At 33.2% G+C, this 25,429-nt stretch overlaps 1 protein-coding gene across 1 annotated transcript; it reads left to right on the top strand.

The window, feature by feature from the left end:
• The first annotated feature begins 1,045 nt into the window (after positions 1 to 1,045).
• On the top strand, positions 1,046 to 25,202 carry LOC143235663 (uncharacterized). The gene is made up of 10 exons (XM_076473886.1): positions 1,046 to 1,127; positions 8,781 to 8,871; positions 16,698 to 16,749; positions 17,714 to 17,818; positions 18,289 to 18,344; positions 19,579 to 19,684; positions 21,954 to 22,096; positions 23,876 to 23,995; positions 24,448 to 24,544; positions 25,177 to 25,202. The coding sequence occupies exons 1-10, from the start codon at positions 1,066 to 1,068 to the stop codon at positions 25,200 to 25,202; spliced, it is 858 nt and encodes a 285-aa protein (XP_076330001.1). The 5' UTR covers positions 1,046 to 1,065.
• Positions 25,203 to 25,429: the final 227 nt, after the last annotated feature.

The raw sequence follows: 25,429 nt of genomic DNA on the forward strand, positions 1-25,429 counted from the left end.
AATATAAACCTAAATATATTTTTCCGAATGAAATCAGACTGGATGCCAAGTGTTCAACACAACGAATTGGAAAATGGTCCTTAGAAAACTGACAGAACAGTTCTGAATGAAAATAAAACTGATTATGCAGATCAAAAATTATTCCATGAATAAACAAAAATAACATTTTCATTTTCTAAATTTCTTATGCCACATTACATGAAAATATTTATTTTTATGAGAAAATGAGAATTTTGTTAAAGAAACAATAGCTTAGTTACAACTGTTTTCGGTTTAGTATTATACTTTTGCAAACGTTTTAAAGTACTAGCAACAAAATATATTATTTATGACTAAAAACACCCGATAGAAGTTAAAATGAATTACATTTCATACTTTCCTGAAGGTTGGAGACTTGAAAAATAGGAACGGCTAGCGCAGTGGCCCGGCATGGCCAAGCGCGTAAGGCGTGCGACTTGTAATCCGAGGGTCGCGGGTTCGTGCCCGCGTCGCGCTAAATATGCTCGCCCTCCCAGCCGTGGGGGCGTATAATGTGACGGTCAATCCCACTTTTCATTGGTAAAAGAGCAGCCTAAGAGTTGGCGGTGGGTGGTGATGACTAGCTGCCTTCCCTCTAGTCTTACACTGCTAAATTAGGGACGGCTAGCACAGATAGCCCTCAAGTAGCTTTGTGCGAAATTCCAAAAAAACAAAAAACAAAAGCTAGCGCAGATAGCCATCGAGTAGCTTTGCGCGAAATTAAAAAAAAATTCTTCAACTTGTTATATTTTTGTGATATTCGAATCGTGTATATTTAACAGAAATAACTTGAAAGAAAGGATTTTTGCTTGAAAAATTGGGTGGAAATAAAGGTTCCTAGATTTTATTATCATTATATCTATTTTTTTTTTTTTTTTTGTATTTCAAAATTGATTTAGAACGCAGTATAAACAATCTTTACCTAATTTAAAATAACGTTGGTTTGTAACAGTATCCAATAGATACACCGCTTATACGTAATTACGTCAGAAGTAGAACTCACGTGACCTAAAGGAACAAGTTTCATTTGAAAAATTTAGAAAAACAATGATGGCACAGAACTTCCGTAGAAAATGTATTAATTTCTTCAGATTTGGAAAGAGAGTGAAGTAGGTTGTTCTTTTAAGTACCGCATCTCATTGTTTTAAAATATTTTTTCCAATTAACGTTTAGAATAGGCTCTAATTTAATATAATAACTTTTATCTCAGTAATGACTTTCCAACTTTCTCAACAGTCAAAAAATTAGGGTTGATATATCGTACACCTGCTCTGAACTTTTTTTGCCAGAGACAAATGCTCTATAAGGAGAGATAGTTATACAAGTTATCATGTATAACAGCGAAATACCTCCAGTAGATAAAAAAATAATAATATTTTTCTCAAAGTCCCAGATTATGTATTTATGCAGAAGAATTGAAAACCACAGGCTGCAGTCGCAACCGTGCTTTAGGCTTAGGTATATTCCAACTCGCTGGTAAATCATTAAACGTATTAAGTTATCGTACTCTTTAAACTAGTTTATTCAAAATATTGTGTTTTAATAATTCATTATCAGAACTAAAAGTAATAAATTTAATTGCAATGAGTCTCTTCTATTGAGCAACAAATTTGAGCTTCAGCAGACCACGATCACTTGTATTTGGAGAGTTTGGTTTGTTTTGAATTTCGCTGAAAGTTACATGACGGTTATGTGCGCTAGCCGTCTCCAATTTTGCAGTGTAAGACTAGAGGAACAGCAGCTAGTCATTACCATCGAACGTCAACTCTTGGGCTACTGTTTTCCCAACCAATAGTAAGATTAATCGTCACATTATAACACACCGACGAATGAAAGGGCGAACATATTCGGTGTGACCGGGATTCGAACTCGTGACCCTCAGATAACGAGTGAAGTGCCTAACTACCTGATCATGTCAGGTCGTCATTTGGAGGGTAGGAAAACAAAAAATCCAGAAAAGGAAGTGGATGATAAACTTGAGGAGGCTAAAGTTGTAGATGGTTTCTTGACAAGACGTGGGTAAATAGGGAGAACAAAATCAGATTTTGCCACCTATGGAAACAGGTGAAGTATATAACTGGCAGAACAGGCGATATAAAGGGGTTAGCAGAGAAAACGTTTTTGTGGTGCATGTATACGAGATAGGGGTCAGTGCGAAGATAAACAAAGTGCAAAAAGAAATAGAGGCAGAGAAACGTTTCGCATTAGAAATGGGTATAGAAGCAGAGATGCCAACTGTTTCAAATGACAGCCTAATGATTGTAGACTGAGCCCTTTATCATTTGCGGCTACTAGACCTCACCAATGTTTCTAAGCTGTTTATTATTATATTATTATTATAACTATTATTATTTATTACTGCTATAGATTGCTCGTTTATGACTGTGTTTTGTGTATTTAATAAATAAATTTAAAAAAATATTTTGAAACTCTGTCTTTTATTTAGTTCAGAGTAACAAGCATACTGGTAAAACACCATTGAACATGCACAAACAGTAAGCAGAAAATGGCTTTCAGTGATGTTGAGAAATGGCAGAAATGTACCAAATGGCAAAAACTAATAATAAAATATGACACTCCAGTTAATACCAAGTTTATTCAAAAACCAGGCACAAAACTGAGGTCTATACTATGTGAAAACTACACTGACAAACACCACACCAACATTATTTATGAAATACAATGTGATGACTGCCACGACTTCTATGTTGGAGAAACAAGTAGAAAATGGAAACCAGATTCAAAGAACATAAAAAGTCACCTTCACACGTTTTCGAACACTGCAAGTCAAATAAACACAACATAACCATAGAAAACACTCAAATACTAAATAGAGAAAGAAACATAAACAAACGCAAAATTAAAGAAACCTTACTTATACAACAACTTCAACCCAAAATTAACCAATATAAAGGAATGCCTTTATACCTATATTAATATAATAAAATAAAATTATATATTCAAACATCTAACACCGCCCTCTACATTCCGACAATCAGTTACACGACCCCTTCCAAACTTGTGGTCAGCTTCCTGTTAATCACATTTTTCATTGTGAACCTGACGGTGACCGAAGAAGGTCGAAACGTTGGTCGCTCTTCTATGTAAAATATTTTCTCAACCCAGACGAGCCGTTTTTGCATATATAGAAAATGTCTTTGTGTAAGGACTATTATGACACTTATTGTAATAGTTTTGCAGCTGTTTTAGCCTTTGCTTTCATGAGAATGTCTCTGGATGGTTGAGAGTAATAACAACATTGTCCTTTTGACTGCATACACAGCCATATTTTTTCGCTATATCGAAGTCTGGGAACATTTTTCTGAATAGATGTCCTGCATGATCGACTACAGCTAGGGGTAAATTATGAGACATGACGTGAACATCACTTCTGCACTTATGGTTTCATATTCTGAATTCTTACTCATAATTGTCGTTATCTGTATCGTTTTTGTCTTTGCCTCAGCCTTTTGTTGGTGAGATACCGATTTTGTATGTCTGGAACAATCGTTTATCCCGCCATGTGCCACAGAAAAATCTATATGACAAACTGTACAAAACGCATGACTGTCACTGACTTTTGATGCAATGACCAGATATTTTGCACCATACCCTTTCCTAAATTTTTGATTCACAGGTTTAGTCATTTTAGATTTGACAGGAACAAGACAATCTGGTGAAGGAGGCGTCTTTTTTTTCCCCATTTTGTGAACGGTCGCATTGGTTTTCTATGCCGCTTAGTAAACGAGAAATACCCATCTGTGCAAGCACTGATTGGCTGACAAGCACTGATGACGTAACTGTGAATTCCTTTACGTATCCAGTATGAAGAAGCACCGCACTTAAACTATTGGTATACGTCGGAGAAACAAATATTTTTTTATTATTTCATGCACAAACAAGATTATCGCGAGTAGCCATTCGGACTATGTCTTTTATTTATTATCAAAATTTATTTGTATCTCACCAGAAATTTTCTTTTCACCTCTTTAAAGCCCTGAGGTAACAATTTATCACTTTATTGTATAGGCCTGTATAATATATAATAGCTTCAGAGTTGCAACAAGTCGTAATGTTTGTCTGTATGAGCGAATAGTCGTAATGTATAACCAAACTCGTAATGATTACTCTCAAATCGTAATGGTTGGCATCTCTGTAAAAGTAGCCATAATGGTGGACGTATAAAAAATGAAATTGATTACTATAGCAGTGCATGGTTGAAAGAGGAAAATTTGACATAATGAGATAACTGAGAAATGGTTAAACATAAATGGTTTTGATGACGCAAAATCTTTTAAATATAGGATTACAGGCTATTTAACAGGAATAAAGTACAAAAGAGGCAGAGGAGTGACATAATATGCAAAATATGAAGTAGATCCTGTAGAAGTTGAGGATATCAAAGACAACAGCAAGGGGATTAAATCCATTTGGGTTCCCATTTATCATAATAAAGGACAATGAATTTTAGTGAGAATTTGTTACAGACTATTAAATTATACGTCACAATCAAAAAGAAAACTGGTGAAACAAGCGTAGGCATTAAAGTAAACAACGACAAATCCGTTGTACCTCATTCCTTAGATATTTGAAAATTGACATGAGACAATTTTTACTGATATATGTATATATATACACATTAAATACAATGCACTGTCAAAAAATTATACAGTTTTAAATATCACGACAGTTAATACAAACAACCGTATGAGACTAAATTTACACAGCACGTGAATGTGCTCAGACACAAATGTTATTGTCATAACATAATTAATAATCACATGATCTAGGTGTTTTTAGAAAGTTGGGGCAGGTTTTAAAGAGCAATGGGGGTTTTCTGGTAAGGTTTTCTGACCAATTGACAGGTATGAAATGTTTTTACCAAACCGAGAAATCTCTTGCATAATTTCCAGCAAAAAGAAATGTCTTGCAATTTTGACACGTCTTGCTGACTCCTAAATGACCTCTCATGGAGAGTTTATGGGCTACTTTCAATATATCACAACAATACACTTTTGTAAAACAATTTGATAAACTAGCTCAGTTCTCTGAGGCTAGTTTATTTGGTAATCTCAATTTTTTTATGAGCACACCATTTTTGAAAATAATACCGCTTGGAACTTTCTTCAGTTCATCTTTTGGAAGTGCGTATTTAAATAATGAAGAGATCTGTAGATCGTTTTCCTGCTCAATGATCAGTTTACTTCTCGCAAATAAACTTCACCAGTTGAATCAGATATCTCACTTTCATCATTGTCACTCACCAATGAGTGTAGTAACAGTTATTCACAGGATTCTCTTTGGGTCCAAAACATTTCTTTTTGGCTTAATTTCTTTGCCTAAGCTCAACTCACAGCACATGAAGGAAGCTTATGGATTATCCTCAACAACAACATCATCTTCATATAAAACAGTGATCGGCTCACTAACCATTTTGGGTTTGTTAACAAATTTTCCCCTGGCCAAATCGTTTGCAAACAATAATGACATACTATTAATTGGCATAGTAGGTCTCATTCCACCCGCAACTGGTCTTGAAACTAGGTCTGATGTTAAATATATGTTATGAAGAGGAACATTATCAAAGCTTCCTTCAATACCCTGACAACAATGGCAGAACTCGAACCTAAAGTCAATATACCTTCTAACAATGGTAGTCGAGTCGCTCTAGTATCATGTAAAATACGTACGGGTAGGAGATTAGCAGTGTCGTTTATGAAATTACAGAACCAACAGACACAAAAAAGTTTAAATTCCTCCTTAAGTACGTTAGCCCTTCTATAAGTGGCCAAATCAACAACATCGAATGATCTGGTAAAACTACATCCATATGTGGACACAGATGCACTGGGTGTTGCCTCTGTTTCTTTTTCAAACTCCAACAACAGGACATAATATAATAAGGTGTTTATAGAAATGGAAGACAGGCCTTGATAATTTTGATAAAGTTTTTGTCCAATCTGCCAGAAGATTTCGAACTATAGGAACTGCATTTTTAATAGTATCCTCAACTTTAGGGGTAAAGGTTTCTGCTTAGCTGGGAAAATTTCTTTTTATGAAAAGTGGTTTTATGAATTAAAGTGTAATCATTGGAAAGAGCAGCTGCTTTCATGTAATGTTTTAACTTTATTTTTGTAGAAATAAAATATTTTTGTGGAAACTTGTACAGCATTTAAATTCCTAAATTAAACATAACCAAAACTTTGTCAGTATGCATAGAATTACAACACTTATCAAAATAAACCTCTTTTTTTATGGGCGAATTGCATTTGAGTTTGACCATCATGATTGTAGTAACCTCGAAACTTTTGCCGATGAGATTCTGGAACTAGGTCATATACTTACAGGATAACTGTTTTAGTATTATCATAATCTGTGCAATCTTCTAGAAAGAGAGCAGCATGAGCTCCTTGTGTGTGTGCGTTTTCTCATAGCAAAGCCACATCTGACTGTCTGTTTACCAGTCAAAACACTGCAGCAATAAAGGCCATTTTCGGTAGGTTAGTCCATGATTTAAGCAACTTTCTCCAAATGTTCTAAATATTTATCAACTTCATTTTCATTAACTTGTGGAATCTTAATATGCCGACTGAATTCAGAGTTCTCATTTTGCCTTTGTCAACTGAAGTTGAGTCTAAAATCTATTTCTTTTGGCCTATTTTATTTCCTGGCTTTGGTATAGTCTTGTTCAGCCTCGAGATATTTACTTTCCATTACGAAACGGGTTACTTCTTTCTGGGCTTTTTCTTGTCTTAATTAATGCGGACTTTTCTAAGCTCGCCTCACACCCTTTTTATTTACTGTTCTATGTTTAAAAAACAACAAAGTTTAAGAATTTATTTGCCAACAGTAATAAAAGTGTTGATTTACTAAAACACAGCCGAGACAGATCATTTTCTGAAGGTCAGTTTTATAAGTTTCCCATTGGTACAGCGCCCAGTTTACGAATTTACAACGCTAATCCCAGGGATTCGATTCCTCTCGGTTGACTCAGCGGATAGCCCAATGTGGCTTTGCTATAAGAAAACACTTAAGAACAGTGAAACTTTTGAGGACGTAAGTCTTGTAATATTTACTGTTAATATGAAACTTTGGTAAACATATACCTAATAAATAAAAAATTATAGCATGAACACTATAAGCTGAACGAAATGGTTATAAGGTCAGTCTTCGTGATCGAACCCATGCTGAAAGAGTTAATGATATCATAATTATAGATGATTTAATTTCAGGCATATAGATCGGGAAAGACTAGAATCAATCCGTTAGGGACACAGGTTTTTTGAAAACTGTTCAAGACACTTTTATTCATAAATTAATCTAGGAACCTTCTAGAAACAATGCTACATTGGAGCCACATATTATTTTTAAACTTTAATGTATGGGCTTGTTATAAGAGTGACAGTCAACCCCTTAACGTGTATGGTGTGTTGAAGAATACTTTTGAATGGCAACTTCCTCCCTGATGGTATATTGGCTTTACTGTTGAGTTCAAGCACAACTATTGTTTTGTTTAGTTAACATGATTATATAAATGATTACCTTTTGAAACAACATATTTTGACATTACAGTGGTTTGACAGATTCTATGTAAACAAAAGAAGTCTAATTTCAGTTTCTAAGTTCTTGGTCTACTCTTTTATCCAATGCTTAGTGGGATTGACCACGACTTTGTGATGCTCCCTACAGCTGAAAGGACAAGCATGTTTGGTAGGATGGTGATTTGAACTCGCAACTGAATTAAACAAGCGTGTACGAATGCTTTAAGTGAAATGAGAATTATTTGAAGCTTTATAAACAATTGTGATACACAACATTGAACCAAGATTTTGTCATATGTGTGGGTTTACATTCATTTGACTTGTTTGGAATATGTTATTCTTAAAATGATTGAATATTGTTTTGTCCATTTATTGTTCAAATTCATCACCAACTACAGAGTATTCAGTCCCATGAACCTGACAATCCATAATAATAGAAAAAAGTGAGGAAGGATCATTAAATATATAAGAAAACAGGTTTCTACTTTAAAAAAATCTACGAAAGTATCTTCTGAAGTTTGCATTCAAGCTGAATAATAATCGGTTACTGCACAAGCAATATATATATAATATATCAAAATCAGCTGTTACTAACATGAAAAATGACGAAACCTGAATGATTTAATACCTTGAATAATTTTAATATTCAAATGGTGAGGCTGTGCTACTTCAGGTAGTTTATGAAAATGTTCGTTTCTGATAAATTATCAAGTGTAAGTTAAATAATTCTGAAATGTTTATGCAATATATGATGAGATACTTGTTCTTATTCTAATAGACATTTTAACAATGTTAAATACACACAAAAATACAGCACACAGAATGTACACTTACAATTAAAGACTGTTTGTTTAGAATTAGGCACCAAGCTACACCATGGTCATTACGGGTATCGAAAATTCGGTTTCTCGTGCTGTGGATCCCATGACATGTCACTGAACTACTGGTAGAGAATTCAAGAGAAAGAATTTCAGTTTTGTATCAGAAACAATCTTAAAAGACCTTAGTGTATTGATATTAACCTATACAATTCGTCAGAGTATACGTGTGTTGTCAAATGATACCCCCACACACACACACCAAGTTAACCTGAGTAAACCGAGAAAGTTCTCACTCTATATTAAATAATGTAGTAACTGAGTAGTGTATGAAGAATTTCTAGACAAAACGATGTTAAAAACCTTAGACAAATTTTTGATCTGATGTAAATTCTTTATGCAGAAACAATCACCGAGCTTCGAAAGCGAAAGTGGATCAGACTTGGCCAGTTGAGGGATTTTACCATTATGCTAGGCCAGGATCTGTACAGAATGTGAGTAGTATTTATTAATTTTATATGTTAGCCTCTAACAATAAAGGATGATCTCGAACTAGAATAAAACAATTATCTTAATTTAGAGAGGTTGAATACATTAAAATATTGTTACAGTCAAATAATGTCTGATGGTCAAACATAGTTCCTATTGGAAAAATTTCTATTGTAAGACAGTTGTGTAAAGAATACACCACTACTCGTTGTCTGCTTTCCTTAATCAATCTCAGTGTATAAGGATGATAATTCTCCATCAGTCTGATCTATGGATGATTTGACTGTTATGTCATTGTTTGTCTCCAGATGTTTTAGATATGCAATGATTGAATGGATTTATTGTGAAATAGCGTGTATATATGTGGCTTCTGGCACTTTTGAGATGGGCATACTCTTTTATTATGTTACATTCTGATGAAGATGCATTTTGTTACTGACTGACATCCATGTTGATGTTTTCTCATCTGTTGCAAGATGCTGCACTTTCTGTACCATGGGTGAGGGGTATGACTTTTTCAGGTCTCTTTTGGATGGTTTTGACGTTCCAAGTTGATCTGTACATGTATTCCTTTGTTTTCCAATGTCAAAATTGTGTGTAGAAAAGGGGTGTTAAATAACCTTTCTAAAAGTGACCATTTTTGGTAGGATTGTAGTTCCTATGACACCAAACAAGTTATAAATGTCCTTCACTTACATTCCTTTCAAATACTACTTATATCTGCTGTGGTTATTGCAATATTTCTTGAAGTGATTATTCAGAATTCTCTCAGTAAAATGCACTCAACCCTCTTAAAACTCTAAATTTTTGTTTATAATGTACTAAATCCTCAGTTTACTCATATGTTTGGTTTATAGTGTACCCAACTTTATGCAACTAATGGATTTGATGACCCCCATTGGTAACTCTCAGATTAATTGTATAATCTCTGCATTTTAGATTTATGGAAACGATTTTTTTCTGGTTGTGTGTAGAAATGACCATGCTCTTAATTTCACCTGAAAAGATGATCAGAAAAATTTTAAAACAAAAATATTATTTGTCTTAATTCAAGGCTTTTTCTTATGTGGATGAGTTTGTGTTCCCAAATGTATTTGAAAATGTTACAAGATAAGTAAATGTCCTGAATAAAAACAAATGTATTTTCTTCTATAAGATTACACACACAGATGCTGACTTTCACACACATGCAGTTATATCTAATATTTTATTGTTCACCCACAAAATTAGGTTTATGATAAAGTTTATTTGGAATTTATGGAAGCAATTGGTGTATCACAATAGTTTATAAAAGACATCAGTATACTTTGCTCACTGTTTTCCAATTTAAATCTTGTAAATTAGTATGATAAAGTTTATTTGGAATTTATGGAAGCTTTGTATCACAATAGTTTAAAACAACATCAGTATACTTTGCCAATTTAAATCTTGTAAATTAGATGGACTTTCCAAGTTAATTCACTGGGATCATATAAATTATTTTTATAAATGTGACTCGACTATTAAATTTCATATAAACATATATGAATAATTAAGTTCCAAAGTGCATTATATCACAATAGCAATGAATCAGTTCGTGGTGAATACATTATTTTAATTACATTATCCTCTGTATATTTTTCTCATTGCAACAGTGAACATATTACTAAAATTTGGAAATTTCTCAATAAACCACATGCATACACAAACAGAAGTTATATAAAAAGAAACAAATCCAATATGTAAGTGGTACATATATACTGAACTATGATTAGCACTATATAGCAGAAACAAATGAATAAGGGGACTTTCAATTTCATATTATTTATTGGTGAAAACATTATTACACCCAGAGTAACTCTGCTGTAAGAAGTAAAATCTAACACTGATAATTGTTCATTCTGTTTAACTGCACTGGAAACACTATTCCACAGCCATCATAACCTGTCACTAATTTATATGAGCTTGTTCATAAATTATTTGAAAAAAAATCTCAGAACAAATATTTTTTGTGTTTTAAATTGATGTGCAAGAGCTGTTATCTTTCTTTGTCTGTTTGTATAAAGAAAATATAAACTATTATATATGTCATTGACAGTTTATTACTAGTTTCATTTATAACATACACAAACGAAAAATATTTAAAAACTGTATGATGCTCTCACCACTCTGTAAATAACGTTTTTCCATAAGTAAAAAAAGGATTTTATATAATAAAAGAATATTGATCAGGGAATATATGTATATGATGTCATGGTAACAGGAGTGGAAAAGTGAAATACAAGGAAGATAATAATCACTTTAAAAAACATGTATTAATTCTATGTGGTGTTAAAATTTAGTTAAATATAAGTTTATGTTCTTGGATTTTGCAATGATACTTTTTTGTGGGGATCATGTTATAATACCAGTACACTCATGTCGCCAATCCCATTGTGATTTGGAAAGTTAAGGTGTTTGAGAACTGAGGGTTTAAGGGTGTCATTGCACACAAGTGAGAGATGTTTACATCTAGTAAAGCAAATAAATAAATAATGCACAATGATTTAAATTGGCCTTTTACATGAAAGTTAGAACTGGAGAGATTCGATAAGTTAGTGATATAATCGCATGGAAGACAATTAGCTCGCCAACACAGACCAGTTTTGTCAGTTTGTACAAGTGAAGGTGATTGATTCTGTCTGTAATTTGGAATGTACTGGACAGTCTTTGAAATTCCTTTTACATTTGAAAGAAACTGAAAGTGGAGTGATAAAATGTTGAGAGATGTGTTTTCTCTTGTCAGTAAAGTAATGTTGCATTGGACAGTTCGACAACTCTGACTAGTTGAAGGAAGGTATGTAAAGACTAAAGGATCTCTGTCACTATGTGGTTTGTCCTTAGATCAGAGACAGCTTGCAATAAAGAATGTGGCAAGTTTAGCCTTTTTATTGGTGTTGTTGAGATAATTCTCATGGGGTAATGTCAGAGTTTAGATATCTCAAATGTAAGAATTGACCCTTAAAGGTAGTGTTTGTACCAAGAAGGATAGAAAGAATTAAAATGTAAATAAAAAGAGCTCTCAGTACATTTCTAATGTACGTTAGCAGCAAATGTAGATGTGGAAATGCCAGAAATGATGTCTAAAAAGATCTGTATATTTAAGAGGCTGAGAAAAACAAAATGAGACCATCTTTTACAAACCTTTCAATGACAATCTCATTCTCTGTTTAAAGAAATTCAACACAAAGAGTATAGAAGAAATTAACAATTCTTGGTAACAGCTTTTAATATGTTTTACTTCTGTTCAACAGGAAGTGATGCTTAGAAGTAGTGGCAACTGTGTGTCTCAAGTTTGTTTAGGTTTTGTACCAGCTGTTTACTGTGTTTGAAATTTGTTGAAAATAACAAATGTTTAGTTTTGGTGTCAGCTGTTTAACTCCAAGATTGTACAACATGAACCAATGTTTAATCTTGAAAGAAACTGTTTGACATATTCATAGACATTTCAACAGGCAACTGGCAATGTTACATCACTTTTAATCTTGATGATAACACAATTTCTGACTTGTTCAACAGGAACTGATATAGAAATATATCATTTTAATCCTGTTAACAGATGGATAGGGTTATTTAGTATGCTTCAACATAGTTTAACAGGAACTAACATAAGAATGCTAAGCTGTTGTTAACAAACAGTTACAGACACCATTATTTCTTTCAATATGACATACATACAGATTTATTTTGATCTCTCCTTTCATTAAACAACAATGATGTCAATACTGCTACAAAACCATTCTTTGTAATCTTTTTCCAATTGCTGATGTTGTGAAAATTGGATGATACCTCTTCTTACTAAACAATGAGAAAATAATTTTTATTGAAATATTGTGGAGTTGACCTGCTGGCAGCTGCTTGAATTCTGCAATTACTTACTGCCTCCATGCAGTTGTTAACAGATGGAAGACTAACGACTGCAGGACCAAGTTCCAAAAGAGAGGTAAAAAAGTCAGTTAACCTGGTCCAACTTTCACCATGGCACTCAAGCTAGAGGGCGCTGACCACAGCCATTCTCTCTCAAAACAATGGGTAGTTTCACTGTTCTGCTTACCATTGTCAACTCTCCAATAAAAGTGAAGGGGAACAGATAGATACGTAGATCAACAGCAGTAAAAGAATGACTAGGTGCATGGAAATAGGGAAAAGAACCACTACTGAAGAGAGATAGGTTGTGATTTGAGAACATATTTTCAATGAAACAATCCCTCATGTACATATTGGTACTACCCCACAGGGGAGTGTCTGTTAAAATCTCCCAAAATGAAAAAGGGAGATGGCAACTGTTCTGTAACACCATCAAAGTGTGACTGATTGTCTCTCAGGAAGACAAGAGAACAAACAATGATGGTATTCCACTTACAGTTGGTTGTTGGTATGTATATATGCATACATGTGTATATATTGGTCTACATGCCCTATCCACAATCTTGTGGTTACAAATGAGTTATAGAATCTCTCCAGTTGAGGGTGAGAAAATATATAGTTCACTATAGTTACATTTATACATGACTAACGCTTCCACCTAATGATCCATTTTTCACACATACTACTTTAATTTCCAATTTTTTGTGCAAAGAGCATACCTGTTCCAGAAATACCCCATTATGTGCTTTATTCATCTCAGAGTGCACCTGTTCATTCTGGATAGTTAGTTATTCTGCAGTGCTTCTTAACTGACCCTTTTACCTTTACAGAGTGGAGATAATACTATACCAGAAATTATTTTTAACACCAAAATATAATTTCCCACAGGTAATTCACACCCACCCTCCTCATAGCTGGTGTTCGTCTTTTAGGACAGGTCAACTCTTGAAAGTGAGGATTAAGAATCAAGAGTAATTGGTGATAGGAGATAGGTATCTATCAAAATACATTTTAAGTGTAAAATTGTCAACGTTTGTATCTCAGCACAAGAGATTTGCATGTTCAACTGGTTGGTGAAATATAATCACTAAATATAATCAAATTAAAACTATTATATGAATTTTGTCTTTGCAGAATATTGCTATTGAGATTCTGATAACCTTAAGTCAATCATTTTATGAAATGATCCTAGAAATAAAGACAAAAATAAGAAAGAAAAAAAAGAGCTGTTTCAAAACAACAACAACGAACTTAGAGACATTTTATGAGCCGTTATGGCGAGGCTAAAATTTATACTTTTCTCTGAAGTTGGCTTTCCAGTTTCCGTAATAGCTTTATATCTTGTTGAACAACGTGATCAAATTTAATAGGTCAAGGTTTATAACTATTGTTGTTCAAGGGGGATGGGGGACTATACAATTTCCAACAAGATAATATACACCTCTCCTCCCATATAGTGAATACGGTGTTAAAATAGGCTCTCAATAGTGGGAATGATTTTCAATAACTTCTCGTCATGCCGTCTCAAACGCATGTGTGTGTGATTAACGTGGTGAACCCCAAACCACGTGTAAAGTTACCTGCATTTAGAAAACTGATTACTTCTACTGTGACCATTTTTGAACGTATTATACGAATATTATTCTCTTTCAACATAACTCCAGTTACGACAGAAAGTGTTCGTACACCCTTCGTCCCGAGTAGTTTTTTGCTCATAACTTAAAAGGTATCACAATAAGTCTAATAGAAGTATAATATATTACAAATATAATACTAACACACACCTACATAAATTATTATGTGAATTAAACCACAAATAAACTGATTGAGATGTGCAAGAAAGCATGTAGATAATTCCTTTACCTATTGGAAGAGAGTATTCTTTGGTCAGACGAGACTAACATCGAACTTTTCCGCCACAATGATGTTCGCTATATTTTCCGTAAGAAGGGAGCACGAAATCTTCCAAAGAACACCGTCCCTACACTTAAACACGGTGATCATGCTATGGGGTTTCTTCAGCTCTTCTGGTGTAGGCAGCCGTCACCGCGCCAACGGAATCATGAAAAAGAGAAGAGTACGTTGAAAAATTAGCCACTTATATCAAGAATGATGCTCGGAACTTGCGGCTTGGGCGTCGTTGGATCTTCCAGCACGACAATGGCCCTAAGCACACATCGAAATATGTGCAATCCTAGTTGCAGAGGAACCATACAAGCGTTCTGGTATGGCCATCGCAGTCACCCGATCTCAACCCAATTGAAAACGTTTGGCATGAGTTCAAGACCAGGGTTCATCAGCGTCATCCGAAAAACTTGCAAGAATTGGAGGCCTTCTGTAAAGAAGAATGGAAGAAAATACTAGTCGTACTGTCAAACAGTCATGGAGGGCTATGAGGAGTGATTGCGCCAAGTAATTCACCTGAAAGGCTGCACATCTGACCATTAAAGTAGACGCATGAACACTTTCTGCCCCTCCTATGTTTCGTTATTTGTTTATAAACAGTTTATTTGTCGCTCAATTTACATAAAATTTATGTAGATGTGTGTTAGTATAATATTTATAATATAATCTTGAAACTTTTAAGTTATGAGTAAAAACTACTCTGGACACAGGGTACGGAACACTTTCTATCGTAACTGTAATATTTTATAATATTTATTAAAAATCAAAACACAAAATATATCAAAACCAGCATTTTAAGTCTCATAACTAAAATGTATATTTTTTAAAAGTAAAATATGTCTATTCATTACGAACTTTACAGCATGTAAGTAACTGAGGAATTATAATTTTTCAAACCAAAATCAAGGAACATTATTATCACGAGAAGGAAAATCGTAAACGCAGACAAGAAATTACGAACTCGTGTCTAAAGTTTAAACTTTAAAAATCTTTATAACAATTTAATAATAAATTCACATTGTGCTAAACGAAGTATAATAATAAGGAGTGGAGCAACGGCAATAATTATAAACTTTTCTAATGTGCTTAAAGAAACTTACTATTGTTGCTGAGGCTCCACGAGCAAACTGTGCTTAAGTGACAACAATTGCAAACGTTTCTAATAATGTACTTAAAGAAACTCACCATTGTTACCGAGGCTCCACCAGTAAACAGTGCTTAAATGACAATATTTATAATAATGTGTTTAAAGAAACTTACCATTGTTGCTAAGGCTCCACCAGTAAACAGTGCTCAAATGCCAACAATTACAAACGTTTCTCGTAATGTGCTTAAAGAAACTTACCATTGTTACTGAGGCTTTACCAGTAAAGCTTAAATGACAACATTTATAATAATGTGCTTAAAGAAACTTACCATTGTTGCTGAGGTTCCACTAGTAAACAGAAATTGTAAGAACTTACGAATTAAAGGAAATAAATACTAATAATAATTAAATCATCAATATATCTATAAGTTAAAGGGAATACTTTTAAATTGAGTAGAAAAACTTTGCACTTATACATACCTGAAACGGTATATTGCATTATTTGAATTTGATATATGGTATTTTTTAATGTTTGTGCAAATCTTGAAACCTAACGAACAACAGCACTGTCAAAGTTATTCGTTAACTGTGTACTGGCCAATTAACCGTCGTTTCGTTGAATGTAGCCAGCAGTAAGATTTTTATTTGATGTAGATAAGAGTTGCAACAAAACTAGCAATATAATTCAACAATAATAATTTCCATTATTCAAGTGTTTATTCGTTTTTTATGTTTGAAAACTTAGCTTAATGCATAATAAAATTTCTCACCTGTTCTATTCGAAAAATTACCTCTCCCCATAAAAAAAGAAATAGATTAGGTACCGTGAATTCTATACTTTTGAATTCGTGTGACATTATTTAACATGTGTTATTATTTTTGTAATAATTTCTTAATTATTTATTATTTACATGCTTGTTAATTGTTAATCGTTGTCATTTTTGTTATTTTCAGTTGGATGCGTTGTCCCACTCAAGCACTTTATTGGAATGGAGAGCTCAGCAAAGTATGTTGGTTAAATATTTTCGTTGTATGAAGTTATTATTACGAAACTGAAGCACCCGCTTCAAAGACGCCCGCAGAAATTTATCCAGGGTGCGGTGATATTGTGAAATGAATAGAAACTCATGTAAATATGCTGAATGAAGAAAGAAAGAATTGTGTTTCTAATGTTCCAGGGAGGAAATGCCCTTCTTGACCCCTCCACTGCAGACGCCACTGACATGCCCTACCTCAAGCCCATTATATCATGATTTATGTTATTCACGTGTTGCAAATACTATTATACTCTACATTTCTGGATATTACAAATTCAGATCTTTTAAAAGTACAGAGATCTTGATTTTAGTCGCCAGAGTGTACAGATTTTAAATTTAGTTTCCGGAATGTATAGGATAAGAGTTTGACGTGTGTATATGTTCAATAATATGAACAGGTGGTGAGGGAGCTCGACTCGTAATATGAGGGTCGCGGGTTCGAATCCCCGTCACATCAAACATGCCTGCCATTTTAGCCATAGGGGCGTTATAAATTGATGTTCAATCCCACCATTCGTTGGTAAAAGAGTAACCCAAGACTTGGCTGTGGGTGGTGATGACTAGTTGCCATCTCTCTAGTCTTACACTGCTGAATTAGGGATGACTAGCGCAGAAAGCCCTCGTGTAGCGTTGCGAAAATATCAAAACCAAGCAAACCTGCTTTAATAAATATAGTTTCTTTTGCTTCCCTCCCCCACTGTGACTGAAATAAGAGACGAGGCATGTACATTAAATTTGTCTGTTTTTGTACTTTCTTATTATTTCTATTAATTAAAAATAATAAAAAACTTCATTTTGCATTCTTACACTATTGACACTACCCTATCTGCTCGCGCCCGACAGTATGCGAAACGTTGGACTAGATTATAAAAATCGCAAAACGATAAGAATTTGAAAATATAGAGCTATCAAAGACACTGTTCTTTTATCTAGGCGATTGCGGAACGCAATTAGAACAACTGAGGCGAAACCGTGCGGAGGAAATACAAGAACCGGATTCGAAGCTGACAACAACGCACAAAGAAGAGACCGAAACGTGTAAGTTTTCTTCGAAATAGTCACATTACAGTCATTCTCAGTATAAGATAAATCTAATGTCTGTTACGAACATTTAGATGGATAGAACATTTAGATTTTGAGTTTATAGTATATTTTAGGAGAGTTAGAGCTAACAAAATGAAACAAAAGATCGCACAATGGATTATCTCTTCTCTGCCCATTGACTCACAAACTGTGAGCCGCTGGTTCAAATCTAAATCATCGAACATGCTTGTTCTTTGAACTGTGTGTTCGATATAAAGAGACAATCAATTGCACTATCCGTTGGTGAAAGAATTATCCAAGAATTAGTTGTGGTTAGTATAGATCTATTTGCTTCTTCTGTTTTCGTTATTATAAATCTTGTAAGCTTAATATCTTAGAGTAAATGGAATTACAGATACTTTAAGTCACTATATTTCAGTTGAAGTAAAATGTGTGTCAACAGCAACAACTATTATTTATTTTAGTGGACTTTAACCACCATGAAGAATTTAGAAAATTACGAGCTGAGTATGACAAAGAGGTGAGTTTAATAACACTTTCAAAGTTACTGATTTCTCGTTACCAATCAAAATGAAATTCTTAAACTTATTCGTTTTCTTAAATTTTCTTTTGATACTTCACTGGTCGAACACAACAGATGTTAATCTAAAAACATTTGTAGAACACCAGTTTGAGTATTTAGGCTTAATTTAACGAAGTTGGTTTCATTATTTACGCTTAAGATCATGAAGTAGGTTTGATAGATGTAACTTGTGTCTGTTCTTCGTTTTTAATTCCCGTCACACCAAACATCCTCTCTCTTTCAACCATGTGAGCGTTATAATGTTACGATTAATGTCACTATTCGTTGTTAAAAGAGTAGCTCAAGAGTTGTCGGTGGACGATGATGACTAGCAGCCTTCCCTCTTGTCTTACACTGCTATATTAAGGACGTAATCGTCACAGATAGCCCTCGTGTAGCTTTGCACAAAATTCAAAACCAATCAAAACCATTATTAATTTATTCAATTTAATTCATTTTTGTAAAATTTTGTTGTTTTTTCGGTATATGATTTAATCGTTCGAACAAATGAAAAAGTTTTTACTTGGACACCACAATTACGTCTTCACTTTCAAACACTTAAATTTATATAGAAGGAGCATTGAACCAGTTAAAGCATTAGCCTGGTATAAAAGCTGTTTTTAGACCATATTCTAACAATGATAACAAATAATTTTGTAAGACAAAGAGAACTTACGAATTGTGACTCGATTTTAATTTATATTTGAGAGTTTATTTAGTGTTATCGTTTTAGTTCCTATGAAGTTGACTTAATGAAAGAACCGCGATCTAAAGTTGTAAACATATCCTCAAAAATTGGTTAGGCCTGGCGTGGCCAGGTGAAAAGGCTCTCGACGAGTAATCCGAGGGTCGTGATTTCCAATTCCGTCACACCAAACACGCTCGCCTTGTCAGCTGTGGGGAATTCACTTTATAACGCCCCACAGCTGACAAGGCCACTATTCGTTCGTAAAAGAGTAGCCAAAGAGTTAGCGGTGGATAGTGAAGACTAGCTGCCTTCACTAAAGTAAGGACAGCCAGCGCAGATAACCCTGGTGTAGCTTTGTGCGAAATAAAATGATAAATGTGGTTACTATAAAACTTTAGTGGCGTCATCTGTTGTTTTAAAATACAAGCAACAAAACCTATTATTTATGATTAAAAAAACACTTGATAGAAGTTTTAATGAATTGCATTTCGTATTTTCCTGAAGATTGAAGACCTGAAAAATACTCATGCTCAGTCTGTTAGAGATGCCGAGAACGAGAACACTGAAGTAGTTGCAGCTTTGAAAGTACATCATAATCTTCAAATTGAAGGTAACCTTTGTTTATATTCAAACTTAAACACTTCTGTGCAATTAAACTCATAAAGTATTGTTCTTGTGAATTAAAGGATCAAATACCACAGAGCTACCTCTCATAATATTGTTTTTCCTTTCAAATTCTACTCTCCTTATAAATAGAAAAGGAAGAATGTATTAGGTTAACATATTTAATGCATCGTTTTAAAAATAGAAATATCAGTATAGGTAGGAAGGTTTTATGCGTCATTGTGTTAATTTATTGGTACATATTTATGTTTATGATGGAGACTTTTTAGATCAAAAATTAAAAGACATAAATAATAAGTCATGTATCCAAATATCGAAACACATTTCAGATTTCTAACAGCAGTTGGGAATAAAACATTAATTAGCTAGTTCGGCAGCATAATGCAGAGTAATAAGTTCACAGAACATCACCTAGTGGTTATTAAATGCACTAAAATGGTTTTTTTGGCAGATTTGCTCTCTTATCTAACAACGCATTATTGTTGTTGTTGACTGTTATTTTAAGATTATTTCACAAGAATAGTAAATTTTACTTAATGTCTGTGATATATAAGTACTTATTATTATTCTTGGGCTCCAATTATTTCATTCTTATTTCGTTTCCATTTTGGGGTTTCTTTTATACATCTGTTGCTGACATTCACAGGTTCCTGATGTGTTTATGTTGACTTTATTTTCATTCATTGGTTTTTATGTTTACATGTGGAATCTTTTTTCATTCATTGGTTTCCAATGCTTTTCATATTTTGTTTTATGAATTATTATACCTGGCATGGCCAAGTGGTTAAGGCACTAAACTCGTAATCTGAGTGTCATGGGTTCAAATTGCCCTTTAGCCATGAGGACATTATAACATCACAGTCAATCTCACTTCTCGTTGATAAAAGAGTTGCCCAAAAGTTGGCAGTGGGTGGTGATGAATAGCTACCTTTTCTCTACGCTGCTACATCAGGGATGATTAGCACAGAGCGCCCTCATGTATCTTTGCACAAAATTCTAAACAAACCAATTATTAAATATTGTTTTCTGATATTACTCCAGTTTTAGTTTTATTTTTTGATTTTCTTGGTTAATTTTCATGGTGTGTGGAAATTTTTCTAATGGTTTTTTAAAGGATCATTATTTACATTATTTGCCATTATTTATTATTATTTATATTATTTACGTAACTTATAATTATTTTCTTTAGCATCTGTTTGAAAGTTTTGTATTTTTTGTCTTCATTTGTACATTAATTGTACCTCATTGACACTTGTAGATATATATGCAAGTTTTTCTCAGTGGAATTCTAAGTGTTTTCATTTTGTTCTTGCTTTCTCTTCCTAATCTTTTAGTCGGAAATCACAGAAATTTTTATTTATGACTCATAATGGCAAGTTGGATATTAGGATTAATTATTTGTATTATTAATGACACTTTTGACTGTTGGTAAAATGTTGAAAGTCTATTCGTAAATTTCAAAATTATGAAGAGTATTTTCAAAAGTGAGCTACGAGTAACCATTCCTTCAGCTGATATCAATCATATTTGTTGTCAGTAACTATACCTTCAGTTAACATCAGTCATATGTGCTGTCAGTAGCCATTCTTTCAGTTGAAATCAGTCATATTTGTTGTCAGTAACCATTCCTTTAATTGAAATCATTCATATTTGTTGTCAGTAACTATTATTTCAGTTGACATCAGTCATATTTGTTGTCAGTAACCATTCTTTCATTTGAAATTAGTCATATTTCTTGTCAGTAACCATTCTTTCAGTTAACATTGGCCATATTTGTTGTCAGTAACCATTCCTTCATTTGAAATCAGCCATACTTGTCAGTAACCATTTCTTCAGTTAATGTTAGCCATATTTCTTGTAAGTAACTGTTCGTTTAGTTAGCACCAGTTACATCGTAACTCATTCTTTCCAGATCCAGAGAAAATCTGAAGTTAGGCCTGAATAATGATTAATTTCTGTTAGGTGTGTCAGCTAAAATACATACTTTTGAATGAAAATCTTAGTAGTACTGAGTTTTACATTTGTATAGCATAGAATCCTTACTATATCACTGGAGAGGAAAAGGTTTTGCTGTCTGTTACAGCTTGGTTAGATTTATGAAACATCAATTAAACATTAGCTATATTCAAATAATGTTAATGGTTAGGTACAAGGTTTAAAGCAAATGCAAAAGACAAAATTTATATCGAGATGGCTTTTGTCATGGCTGTGTTTGTTGAGTAGTTCTGCAATATCTTTGTGTTTTTTTTCAATAGAATTAGAGAAAGACTTTGCAAAGCAGATGCAACTGGCTTCAGAGAGCAATGAGAAAGCTGTAAAGATCTTAAAGCAGCAGCTACAAGACCTACAGAAGCAGATGGAAAGCAGTCTGCATGGAGACACCAACATGAAATTACAGGTATGACCCGCTACTGGTATCTGACTACTATAACAGGGCCCTCAGTGGTTCAGTGATAATTTTGCAGGCTTATAACACTAAAATTGGGTTTTATCACCTGTGATGGACAGATCGCAACTGGCTCATTGTGTAGAATAGGAAATATAGGTTGATACATGAGATAGGCACTTAGAAGAACATATTTAAACAACGACAGTATTAAACCAATAATAATAATGATAACATACAACTTTAGTTCATAAAATTAGAAAGTTCATTTTCAACACTTTATCTGGATGTGTTTTTTTTTTCAACTGATTACCAATTTTGTGGAAACAATACTAAAATTATTTCAACTTTCCTACTTTCAAGTAAGTATGTCAAAAATATTTCTATGGCTTAATTTTCTGTTTTCTTCAAATAAAAGATATTCCATATTATTAACTTTTCTATTTTAAACTTGTTTTTTTAAGAAAATCTTATAAGCAACATGGCATAAATAGAATATATAATTTTCGAAAATCAACTTGTATGTTCTGGTAAGTGTTTTTTTGTTGGTTTTTTTTAAGAATGACTTCCATTTCATTCTCCAGTATGTAGTATTTGTCTTTATAAACTAAAATTGTTTATAACCAAAACCAGGACTTTAGAAATAGGTAAACTTCATCACCATTGAGTCTTAACAAAAAAGCGTGATAGATGAGACTCATTGTCGTTTAACTTGGTCAAACACCAACCCGGCCCGACATGGCCAAACGTGTTAAGGCGTGCGACTCGTAATCTGAGGGTCGCGGGTTCGCATCTCGGTCGCGCCAAACATGCTCGCCTTTTCATCCGTAGGGGTGTTGTAAGGTGACGGTCAATCCCACTATTCGTTGGTAAAAGAGTAGCCCAAAAGTTGTCGGTGGGTGGTGATGACTAACTGCCTTCCCTCTAGTCTTACACTGCTAAATTAGGGACGGCTGGCACAGATAGCCCTCGAGTAGCTTTATGCGAAATTCAAAAACAAGCACCAACCCAGTAATGATATTATTTTTTCATTTGATCATTTTAATGCCCTCTAGTGGAGTAATTTTATGAAAGAGATACAATTCTAGAAATTTTCTGATGTGACAAGCTAATGTTTACTAAAAGATTCATTTTTTTCTGCACTAAATAATGGAATAATTTTAACACCTGTGCATATTAATAATTTTATAACCCTACCCAAAAAAAACAACAAACAAAAAACACTCAAATAAAGTAAATGGATTTATCTGAAGAAAACACTTAAATTTTTGGTATTGTATTTAATGTTTAATCTGGTTTGATATGTTAATATCATTAGTGAGTTGTAATGTGTTTAAAACAAAAAATAAAACACACTAATATGAAGTGTAATACACTAACTCATGGATGATTATATTATTACTTACATATAAATGTATGAGAAAAGAAGCAAGAATGTTTGTTTGATTTTTTATGAATATTTGCACTAAGCTACAAAAGGGCTAATTGGTCTAGTGATCCCCAACTCTGAACTGATAAACTTGAAGTATAGAAGACAGTCAATTACTAGGCTACTCTAATATAATATAAGCATATAATTATCAAACTTATAATGCACCAATGGCACAATAAAACGAGATCTTGCAGCAACTGACTGCAAACTGTAGACTTTTGGATTGACAATAACGAACCATTTAGCCACTCACTACTAACTCGTCCAAAATAAAAACACATCTGTGAGAGTAAAACTACATCATCAAATATACTAATTGTTATACGTGTTGAAATAAAAAGAATACACTTTCTTCGCAGAGGATTCTTGATGAGAAATGTTATCTTGAGAAAGAAGTAGAAAGCCTTCAAACTGTGCTGGAGTTCAAGGTTGCAGACATACATCGCCTTCGTAAAGAAAACCTGGAAATGCAGAAAGAGGTTATTTTACTTTTTATTGTATTTTTTTGCAGTATTTATTTAGGCTCTAAGTATCTAAAAAAAAGTATAGACAGCTATACTACAGTATTGGATTGTGTTAAGAAACAAAGTCTCACATTGTTAGGGTTAAATAGTGATCTAGACTTATTATAATAATATTATAAACAATGTAAACATAGTTAAACAAAATAGTTAACCATTACAATCAAATGGCTATGTAGATTCATTACCTATGTAAGTATAGTCAAATAAAAACAACATATTGTTAGGATTAGTGAACCGTATAGACTTGTTTCATTATTCGAGACTATATATCTGTTGTTAAAACTCACTATCATATTGTTAGGATCAAAGAGCCATCTTTTAGAATTGTTACATCATTATAGAATATGTAAACAAATTTATTTGTTTATATTTCAAATTAAAGTTTATTTTTTTTATTAAATCACTAGTTAGATAAGTTACCATCTGCAAAACGAGAGATAGAGAAGCTGAAGGCAAGAAATGAAGATTTACGAGCTATGTTGGATGAAAAGTTCGAACTGAGAGGTAATTGGAGTTCCAGCAACTAGACGACTGCTAAGTCCAAAGTGAACTAAATCATTTGAAGTTGTGATCAAATACGATTACCAGTTTACAGGTTAACTGTAAACGTATGACCAAACAGCAAACAACACAATCATAATTAAGGAGTGTCTTCTCATTCTCCTGATTTAATTCCAAGTTTATTTGCATTGATATCGTTATTGCTTGTACAGTTATTGTTAAAAACTAAATTAAAACAACAATGATTTATAAGAACCTTTTAAGATTTTAATTTGATATTACGTGTTATTGCTTTCTTCTTGACACAAAAAAGCTGGTGCCAGCTGTTGTTATTCATTTAGTGTAACTGTGTAGTGAACTACATTTTCCTTCACCAAGTGAATTACTTTACAAACCATAAATATGTGTATTTGTTTCAATTATAAATCATTAAGAATATATCCAATTTCGATTAAGTTACTTTTTTGTACCTAATTGTTTAACATGATCAGGAAACAGTAATGTTAACTTCTGTAATATGATTTATTTTATACTTATTTCATCCAACATAATGTCATAATGAGACTTAACATATCCCATCAGAGTGTCATTAGAAGTGATTCAGTCCATTATGAGTTTAACTTTTGTTTTTTTAGAACAACGAGTGTTTCTAGTTAGCTAATTGTCTTAAGTAATCCATGAATTACTTTTAGTTTCAAACAAATAATTCTATAATTTTAATTTACTTTTTCAGTATCTCTTTTAGACTATAGTTTAACCCTGTTCTGACTCCATTCAGTCTTCTATAATTTGACAATACTGAAAGTAAATTATAGAAATCTTAAAACTATAATATTTATTAAACATGGAATCACAAATTAATTCTAAAATAAAACAACAGCAACTTTT

This window comes from Tachypleus tridentatus, chromosome 12 (genome assembly GCF_004210375.1).
Source record: "Tachypleus tridentatus isolate NWPU-2018 chromosome 12, ASM421037v1, whole genome shotgun sequence".
Classification (NCBI taxonomy): Eukaryota; Metazoa; Arthropoda; class Merostomata; order Xiphosura; family Limulidae; genus Tachypleus; species Tachypleus tridentatus.

Excerpts from the sequence above, each read along its gene's own strand:
- LOC143235663 (XM_076473886.1), top strand. The coding sequence starts at position 1,066 with ATGATGGCACAGAACTTCCGTAGAAAATGTATTAATTTCTTCAGATTT. Across the intron at positions 1,128-8,780 it reads AGATTTGGAAAGAGAGTGAA|AAACAATCACCGAGCTTCGA; the intron begins GTAGGTTGTTCT and ends TTCTTTATGCAG. Across the intron at positions 18,345-19,578 it reads GAGCTGAGTATGACAAAGAG|ATTGAAGACCTGAAAAATAC; the intron begins GTGAGTTTAATA and ends ATTTTCCTGAAG.